A 10,358-nucleotide genomic window follows, 5' to 3' on the forward strand; every position below is an offset into this window, starting at 1 on the left:
CATGTGGCTACTTACCAAAAATTTTGAAATCAAACTGGTGAAGGAATGTTCATGAACTTACTGATATAGGTTTAAGGGTTAGCTCTTGGAGACTAGAATCTAGGCTATGTTGCTAAGGTTAGTTTTTAGACTGAATTGCCAATACGTCCATGGTTTTCTTTCTATTGCGTTCATATCTGGTATTAGCAACTTCTGATTATCTATCCTGAATTTGTAATGAATATCCTAAGCTCATAATCTTTGATTTTGTTTGCTGTTCTGTCAATGTTTGGTCTGGATTCAATTATTGGTAGTTTTTTCCACTGTTGGTAATTATATTCCCGTTAGATCCAAGTAATTGAAGAAAAGATTTAGATTACTTGGATCTAACGGAAGACATAGCACAAAATCAAGTGCAATGGCGTTCTAAGATTCATATAGCCGACTCCACTTAGTGGGATAGGGCTTTGTTGTTGTTTTATTTGTTTTTTCTCCGAAGAATATATGTTTGCAGCAATTAAAAATAGAATTTTCCTTTCCCTTTTCTTTTCCCTTTAGTTGATACACATGTTTTGATTAGCTTCCGGTACTAATCAATGGCAGTATACAGTATATAAAGAACAGACATGTACCAACCTATAACCCCAAATAAAAAGGGTACACAATAATAGAGATTTGTTTGATTAATCACATATTATTCTTGTTTTAATTTTAAATTTATAAACAAGCAAACACGCGCGCACACAAACCAGCAAATTGGTCACATTATGGGTTCTAAATATGGATTCTGGAGTCTAAAACCTACACTACTAATTATGCTAATTACAAAATACAAGAAAAAAAAATAGATAATAAAACACTAAAACTTAAAGAAAAGGTAAAGCAATAACATTAAAATGACGTGCCGTAGATATATTTCTATCCAAGAGCAAATTAGATATAGAAATTTGCATACCTTATCTGACTAACAAATTTTTCCCCGACTGAAGAGCCAAAGCACCACTTCATCGCCGCTACAGATCCAAAACCCACTTCATCTGTTCCGTTGTTGTTAACAACGATACAGAAGAAATGATTTGTTACTTAATTTTCTCTCTCTTAGTGCAAGTGGCCATTTGCATTTACTATAGTGATGGAAAAGTGTTGACCCTTTGCACGACATCATGAGTTTAAACTTCGTCATGGATGAATCTAACATATAATCTAAAAAGATCTATCGTTTGATTTTCTCAAACCTTTGCTCTGTCAATCCCTCCCTGGTTAATTTATAGGTCTTTTTATCCATCCATTATTTTATTTTATTTTTCTTAGCAACTTTAAGGGTTGAATGTTACAAACCACTTTAATTTTTCTCTGTGAAATGACCAAAATGTCTCCAAAAGGATAAATCTCGTGTTTTGTTAGACCTTTGAGTTCTAGACATGTGGTAGTCAATATTTTGTTTTGTTTGGATAGTACTCATTGTTGCGAACACTTGAGCGCAAATGGAAGTTTTAATGAAGAAGATGTGCATGCTTTAGGTTAAAAGGTAAAAGGGTAATTTTACAACAAAGAAAATTAAAAGGGACATCTTCCCGTGCCCCAGCAGAACACGCACAGCAGCTTACTGCTGCTCCTCTCTTCTTTCTCTTGGTTTTACTCATTCCTTTTCACATATATATTTAGCTTAATGAAACTATCACTTTCTCATATGGTAAGGCTTTGCGCCTGAAAATTGGCCCCCGAACTATCAGAGCTAAGGAAGCAACTCAAGGAGCTGATCGATGCTGCATCTTCTGGTCTTGGTTCCTTTCGGATGTGCGGGTTGCAATGTTAGAGGCTAAAACCATCCTCAAAGGAGATGTTAAATCCTAAGTGCAATACCACATAATAAAGATTGAAGGAAGATAGAAGTTGGAACCGATATGCCAAGGATTGACTGTTGTCAAATTTGACATATGAGAGAAAATTTAATGTCAATTGTTTTTTAAATGTTTTGTTGAGTGGATCCTAATAACGCACCAATCATAAAACATAAAAATTTGTTTTTATTTGTTTGTTTTGATGAGTGGATCTCACAAATATTAATTGAATAAGAAATAACATATGGGTTGGGAGCAAAACAAAATTTGATGTTGCCACAAGCTTTCGAATTTAGATGGGATATTTTTTTTCTTTTCTTTTTACATTTCAATTGGAGATGTTCTAAGAATTCATCAAAGCCCTATTCGATTTGACATCATAAGCACATGTTGAAACAAAGCGTACGCAGAGATCGGAGCCTTGAAGTTCAATGGTTTTCGGCAATTTTTTGCCTATTCTGGCCAATCTCAGCGGATTTGGATCTCGACTTAAGAGGTAAAATTGCTCCTTTTTTATGGGCTTCTAGAATATGTAAGTGGATGTTCCAAATTCTAAGTTTCGTGTGGTTTTTTTTTTTTTTTTTTTTTTTTTTTTTTGTGAAAAGTTTGAGATTCAAGCCTTTTAATTTGAATGTTGGGTTGTATGTGAGAGACGTGTGTTCGTAGTGGAAACGCAAGGAAGTCACAGGTTGGAGCAGCTAAGTTGTAGTGTGAACTGAAGACTCAGGTAAAAATTGGAGAAAAACCCTAATCCCGTTATTTTTAAGAATTTATTTACCTTGGCTATGTTTTTTGTGAGGTAAAGTGATGTTGCAAGTTGTTGTCTAATTTTAAATGGTTGGCAGATTTATTGTTGTTGGGGATATTGAAAATATGAACTTCTATGAGGGAATTGAGTGTATGCATACGCTTTACGATAACGGAAAGGAAGTGCAAAGAAAAAGGGCAGATTCTTCCCATTGTCATTTCATTTCGTTTCGGGAATAACACAAGTAGCTTACGTTGAAATTCTCTTACAGAAAGTGAATTACAATTGGCCTGATCAGTTCATAGAGTACGTAAGCAATCTAATTCAAAAGTTAAATGCAATAATAAGATTAAATAAAATTAAATGATGTAATATGTCTTCGAATTTGGAACGTGATATTATTATTATTAGTCTTGGTACAAAATTAACCAAGATTGATAAAAGACAAGGCTCCTCAAGCGAGAGCTAGCTGGAGATGAGTGGACTTCTGATTTCAAAAATGGTCTTCATTAATATAAATAAATGATTTTGAAAATGACTATGACCGAGTATAGCATGGTTTACTGTTGGAAACATGATTTACGTGATGGATTTTCATAATTGCGATTCTTTGAGATACTTGTAACGACCCGTTCCCAATTATTATGATTTTTTATAATTTTAAAAAGGTAAATTTATGAAAATGCACTTTGAGACAAAGTGTTGACTTTTGTTGACTGCCGTGTCGTGTCACGTAAGGTTCATTTTCTTGGTGTATTCCGGTAGTACTCGTCGCTATGGACGTGTGGGCGCAACGGATCGTGATTTGGAGTTATAACGAAGGAGATATTAACGTTTACAGTCGGCGGCATTTTAGTAAATTAGTTATTTTCTGGAATGCTCCAAATTTTTGGAGCAAAATCTGGTGGAGCCATGGGTACCGTGAGGACCCTCGGTTGAGATCCACCAAACCTGAATTGTTTCCATTCAATTAACACCACTAATAGACTCTCCATGAACCCAGAAACAAAGCCCAATCAACTTTGGAGGCATCAGAGCTTGTTTGGAGTTGAATCAAGAATACCCTTTATAGGGTTTCCGGCGGGTTTTCGTGAAATTGGGACATTTCCCGCCCAAATTGGCCTAAGTCACAAGTATGAAAGTTACTCTACTCATTGAGATATTCATTTCTGTGAAGTTTGAGAATTTTTAGAAATAGTTGAATTTTTCGGCAAGTCGGGGCGGCTGTCCACCACCTGCGGCGGTGCGTGGGCCGAGATGTCCCCTGACCTTCCTAGGCTAAATTTGAATACCCTGATTCCATTGGTGAAGTCCAATTGACGAATTTCCGTCATTTGAACTTAGTTCCATTAAGGTCTATCACTTGATTATTATAGCAATTGATGATCCGACCGTTGGATCGTCACTAAACTTTGATATGTTATAATATCTAATATTTGAGGATATTAGAAACTTACGGATCGGGAATTCGACATATGGATCTTCCCGAATAGGATATGTAAGTTATATGTTCTATTGATAAGCATTCTAAGTCATGATTTGATAATTGTTCTAGGCGCCGATCGTTCGTGACGCCTTGATGTTTGTGCTAGGGAGTTGTAGCGCGGGCTCTAAGTGAGTGGGCTTTTGGTTATATATATATATATATATATATATATATATACATGTATATATGCTTTACATTTTTCCAACAACTGTTTTGAAACGAGCGTATTCTTTTAAATGCCATGTCATGCTTGCATTTCATTTTATTATATGCATTGGTATGTATATGCATACTATTGTATGACATTGCGGAGGCCAGGTAAGTTTCAGGTGAGTACTGTATGATGTTAGTGGTTGCATTGGTTGCATTGGTTATGGTTATACGTAGAGGCTTGTAGAGCTCATTATCCTGCACCCCGGTGTTAGTGCTCCCGCTCGTGGCCAGGGCACAGTCCTTCACGTGATGTTCACTTCGGTCGCGTTTGGTACGCGGGATGGGACGGAACAGAGTGGGACGAGGCGTTCCGTCCCACGTTTGGTGCGCCTAAAATGAGTGGAACGCGTTGTTCCACGGAACAAGTTTTAGATGATTTTTTGTCCCTCCTCCCCCCCTGGAACGGGTTGTTCCATGTCTGTGGGACAGAAATTTCCAAAATTTTAAGACAAAAATGCCCCTTGTATTTTTCAAAATTTACATCAAAAAATCACACAACAAACCCTAAAAACTATCTTCTATTTTTCTCAGCCGTCGTGTTCCTCCTTCTGCATCTTCCCTTTCCTCCTCATCTTCTTCCGTGTAGCCTCTTCACCTCTGCATCTTCCCTTCGCAACCTTCCTCCTCGTCCTCTTCTGTGTAGCAGCTCTACATCTCCTCTTCGCAACTCTTCCGTGTAGCAGCTCTGCGAACCTTCCTCCTCATCCTCTTCTGCAGCATCTTCAGCTCTGCATCTTCGTTCCAGGTTCGATCTGTTTTTGTGTAGCTCTCGGTCTCTATTTCTTCGATTGCTCAAATGTTTTTATTTGTTCTCTGTTTGTGTGGTTGACATTTCCACTACCCAGTAATTTTCTTCTTATTATGAAAGTTAGAAAACTAGATATGTACGCTAGCAGCAAGACTCTTGCCTGCAACATACGAATACGAATGTTAACTACCTATTAAGGGGACAATTTCCTTGTATACATAGCTCACTTACTTGAATAGATCTATAACATATCCAAGCTCATGATAGATAGTACCGAGGCCTAGGGTCATGGAGATGCAGATAGCTAGGCGCAACCAGTAATAGCCTCGATCTCTATGCATGTTCATGAAGGATCTTCTTGTGTAAGTACGAGAGATTGTGTAAGAAAGCCAGCTCGGCTTTTCTTCTCCAATTTTTCACCAGAGTCCTAAATTTCATGTGAATTAATGTTAGTCGATGTTGCCCCCCACTAATCCTGGGGTCACTACTGCAATTTGAAATTTTATTCAAAAAGGTTCATACGTAATTACTTCTATGAATCTGATTACTAGTTTACCTGTTTACACAGTTCAGCTACTTGTCTTTGAACTTGTTGAAAGGTTTCAGATTCTTTATTATGACCTTATTAGAGTATCAATTGCTACTTCTGTTGGTGTGGTTACGCCTTGCTCAATGTCCTGCGGCATGTTACAAAGTTCTATTAGATTTCTAAAGGTTTATTAGCATGTTGTGTGACTTCTTGTTTTCAAAGAGATTTTCTTACCTGCTCAAAATCTTTGTTTATGGTCTTAAGGAAGTGATCCGATGGATTTTGGAGAGTTGGCGCTTTTCCAAATCAAGCTTCCCTCATTGCTTTACCGCACTTTAAAAAAAAAATTCTTAGAGATCCACTCTATTTACCTAAACAAACCACTAACCCTAGCTATATGCTTTGCCTTCAAGGCATTAATTTAATTTATAGCTTTGCATGTAAGATGGAAGACTACATAGTGTGATCTTTTGTTGATTTTTGACTGCATTTCATTGGTGACCACCTTAGTTTAAGGCTTATCCAAATTGATTGAAGATGAGAGTCCTTGCTTGATTATACTCTATAATTCAAACTTTATATCCATGAAATCACAAGGAAACTTTCTGAAATATGATAAGGGCATATGCCACTATCATTTCCATATTGGCTCCAATGCCAAGGGCATAAAGAAACATTTGGTCCATCTATAATAATTGTCTTCAATAGACTTGTCTTTAATATATTAGTCGCTTACACATCTGTAAATAATTGTCGCTTATTTGTAGTGCATTGACAACTTACAGTCTTGCAATCATTACAACTACATGAATGACTGACGCTAGTATTGCTTAAAGTAATATCAAACTTCTAATGATATGCACTAGCTAGTGTTGTGATTAAAGAGGATGATGTAAAAGGCTAGGTTGTGTGGACTTAGCAACACCATTTTTTTTAAAATAATAATAATTATTCATAGTTCTAGTTCCTCAATACTTGAAAGCATGTCAAATTCCTATGGACGAGGACCTATCAAATAAGAAGAGGCAAGTCTCTAGAAGGATATCATCAAATATAGCCTCATAGTGAAAATGGTTGAATAAAAAAATTAGACCTTCCATTACACATATAAGGACCAATAATTCACTGTAACAATTCTATTGGGTAACCTATTTAAATATGTGGCCCCAAATAATCTTGCATCTAATTTCATCTTTGATTTTATAATTGGTCATGTTCAATTAAAAAATAAACTGTATTGTTATTGGTCTTGGGAAGATTAGTCTAACCTTACTACTGAAGTGCTCAATTGCATCAACTGTACTATTGATGAAATATCATATTTACATGTCATTTTATACTTATGAATATTAAACGGTCTAATCACGTACCACATTTTGTACGTGTGCATTCGAATTGACTAATCGTTTCATGTTTGCGTCGACATGATTTAACATGTTACTGCGTTTTGATTTACTATTTTAACAAACTTTATAAATCAAGGTCATATCCTAAAACATGATTTCTCATAAACAATAACTTTAAGTAATGTAAAAACATAACTTAGCTAGATATGTGAATATAAATCTCATGTCAACTTTTTTGTTATGCAATCAATATCTTATTTGTTCTAAAAAACTTAAGGTTTGTTATCTATAACAAGCTTATCAAGAGTTAACCAAAGAAAAGCAGCGTGCTCAAATTGCTCAAGGTTTCACTCCATCTCCCTTCTTTTTTCTTCCTTTCCATATGATCATCGGTTTTATGTGTTCATAATTCTTTAGATGGATGGAAAAGTGAATATAAATTGAAGTTAGAGAAAAATTGATATGTTGTTGAGCAGACCCTTACCCTTGCAAAAAGTGTGGGACATTGTTGTCATATTTTTCGTGTTGAAGCTCTTGTATGTGTTTGCTTAATTTTACCAAGTCCAAGTATCTAAAATGAATTTAGCGTATGTTGATGCTCCACTCATTCATGTGTTATTTTTTTGCATGTGAAGGTATGGATGAATATGAGACTCAATTCTTTGTTCTTTTGAACGTTTGGATTATAATGGCACAAGTTTTTACTATGAATGCACAATTGTTGAGGTATAGACAACAACAAAGGAGACAACGCGAAATAGCTAGTTTAGAGCAGAGGACATTTGTTAGACTTCATGTTAGGAGAGAGGAAATAAATCGTATCACGCGATTGAGTGATACTAACTGTTTGTGGGAGCTACGAATGGATAGGAATGCATTTGCAGTTTTATGTGATTTACTACAAACTCGTGGTGGATTGGTAGATGATGGTCATGTTACAATAGAGGAGCAAGTAGCTACTTTTGTTAACATATTAGCCCACCACAATAAAAATAGGTCAATGCAAGTTAGATTCATTAGGTCTAGTGAAACTATCAGTCGGTATGTCCGTAGAGTATTGCGTGCGTTGCTCAGTTTGCAAGAAGTGTTGTTTGCAAAACCAACCCCTATCCCAGAGGATTGCACGAAATCGAGATGGAAATGCTTCAAGGTACTAATCATAGTAAAATCATTAATAACATAATTATTTGTAGTTGCTAATTAATATAAGTTTTTCTTTTGTCTAGGGTTGCTTAGGAGCGCTAGATGGAACATACATAGGGGTCACTGTGCCTGATGTTGATAGACCAAGATATAGAACAAGGAAGGGTCATATATCAACTAATGTGTTAGGCGTATGCACACACGACCTCAAATTCGTATATGTGTTATCCGGTTGGGAGGGATCAGCTACTGATTCGAGAGTTCTTGGTGACGCTGTTACTAGAGCTAATGGCCTCAACGTCCCAACTGGTAAGATAGACAAGCATCTAGCATTTTTCCTTACCTTTGTTGGCCAACAACTAAAATTTATTATCAACTAATATAGGTACATACTATTTGGTTGATTCCGGATATACGAATGGTGAGGGTTTTCTGGCACTGTATAGAGGCACTAGATACCATTTGCAAGAGTGGGAAGACAATTCACGTGCACCTAGGAATCATGAAGAATATTTTAATATGAAACACTCACGTGCTAGGAATGTCATTGAGAGATGTTTTGGCCTCCTCAAACGACGTTGGGCTATCTTACGAAGTCCTTCCCACTATCCAATCAAGATTCAGGGACGAATGATCACCGCATGTAGTTTACTTTATAATTTTATCAGAATATATATGGCAGTTGATCCTGAGGAAAATGCAAGGCTTGCATTTGATGAATTACCTATAGGGGAAGATTTACCAGAAGTATTAGCCTACATTGAAACCGTTGAGTCAAGCCAGATATGGACTCAATGGAGGGATGATCTTGCAAGAGAAATTTATGATGAGTGGAGAGGAATGAGGGCTTGAAAATTGGTTGACATGGTAGTTGTTGTAATTGTCTTTTATTGAGATGTGGACTCAATGTAGTTGTTGTAATTGGCTTGAAAATTCGTAACATCAAGACTATTGAGATGTTTGTTATTGTAATGTGGTAATTGGGAGTTATATGGATGTTATGGCTTCTTTGATATGTTTATTTGTGTTACTAAATTTTAATAAATTTTAAAATTAGGGCGTAGTTAGTACAACTAATATAAATTTAGTCATTGTCATTTGATTGTGTTTCTAATTTAAAGATTTCAATGGAAACAACAACACATGAATGTGGTTTTCTATTCATTATATCTATGTTTATTTGTGTTACTTATGTAATATATGGCTTCTTTGATAGATTATATGGCCACCTCACGTAATTGGATTGATCATGAGGAGGATGTACTACTTACCATCCTCGAGGAGATGGTTGCTGATGGTGTTAGGTGTGAGACCGGCAGTTTTAAGGCTGATACTTTTGTAACGGTTGCCTCCAAGATGAGGGAACAGATTCCTGGCATTAATATAGAGCCGAAACATATACAAAACAAATTGAAGCGTCTGAAAGAAAAGTATTCGTCTGCATATGACATGATGAATACATCTGGATTTGGTTGGGATGATGAGAAAAAATGTGTTATTGTGGATAGTGACGAAATACTACAGGAGTGGGTGAAGGTAAATTTTTTTTTCCTTATTCTTTATCAATTAGTTGCTTTGAAAGTTTTAACCTTGATTTCTTTGGGTTATTGTAGAAACATCCTAATGCATCTTGCAAACCAAATAAGCCATTCCCGTTGTATCCACGGTTATGTACGGTGTTTGGGAGAGACCAAGCCACGGGTAGTATGGCTGAATCAGCAGCAGATGCAATCGAAAATATGGGTTTGGAAAGTGAGGATTGTGAGACTTCCGAGATGCCTCCACTTTCACCCACCCCATGTCCTTTTGTTGCTACATCTAGTGCTTCTCAACCTGTTAGGAAGAGGAAGATGAGTAGGAATGATGGTGATGCAAATATTGTATCTGTTATCAGTGAAGGTTGGAATAAAGCTGTTACTGAAATGAAGAAATTAGGTGAAAGTTTTACTTTTAGAGAAGCAAAAGCTAGACTACCTTCTGAGCTTTAGGCCATGGGTCTTCCATACGATCAGGTGCTAAGAATTTCAATGAAGTTAGTGAAAGATACCGATCTAATGGGTATTTGGACCACCTTGGATGACTCACAGAAGCCAGATTTCATTAAAGTGTTTATGGAGAGCCTTTGAGCATTTGGAGTTTTAGTATTTGTGGTTTTAGTATGAGGAACTTTATCAACTTCTAGTGTTTTCATTATTGCTTTAGCAAGACATTATTTGTTTTTTAAGTCAAGACAAATGTTTGATTTCGGATATTTCATGTTTAAGTTATGCATATTTCATTTTCTTTGGTTAAGTTCTAAATGTTTAAACCCTAAAACGTTTACGA

General features: G+C 36.2%; 2 protein-coding genes across 2 annotated transcripts; both read left to right on the forward strand.

The window, feature by feature from the left end:
- Positions 1 to 7,578: 7,578 nt before the first annotated feature.
- LOC137744382 (uncharacterized) lies at positions 7,579 to 8,928 on the forward strand. Its single transcript, XM_068484211.1, has 3 exons — positions 7,579 to 8,040; positions 8,117 to 8,215; positions 8,586 to 8,928. Exons 1-3 carry the CDS (start codon positions 7,579 to 7,581, stop codon positions 8,883 to 8,885), a joined length of 861 nt encoding a protein of 286 aa, XP_068340312.1. The 3' UTR covers positions 8,886 to 8,928.
- A 305-nt stretch (positions 8,929 to 9,233) lies between these two features.
- On the forward strand, positions 9,234 to 10,021 carry LOC137744383 (uncharacterized). The gene is made up of 2 exons (XM_068484212.1): positions 9,234 to 9,569; positions 9,647 to 10,021. Exons 1-2 carry the CDS (start codon positions 9,234 to 9,236, stop codon positions 10,019 to 10,021), a joined length of 711 nt encoding a protein of 236 aa, XP_068340313.1.
- Positions 10,022 to 10,358: the final 337 nt, after the last annotated feature.

This window comes from Pyrus communis, chromosome 9, assembly GCF_963583255.1.
Source record: "Pyrus communis chromosome 9, drPyrComm1.1, whole genome shotgun sequence".
NCBI classification, from domain to species: domain Eukaryota; kingdom Viridiplantae; phylum Streptophyta; class Magnoliopsida; order Rosales; family Rosaceae; genus Pyrus; species Pyrus communis.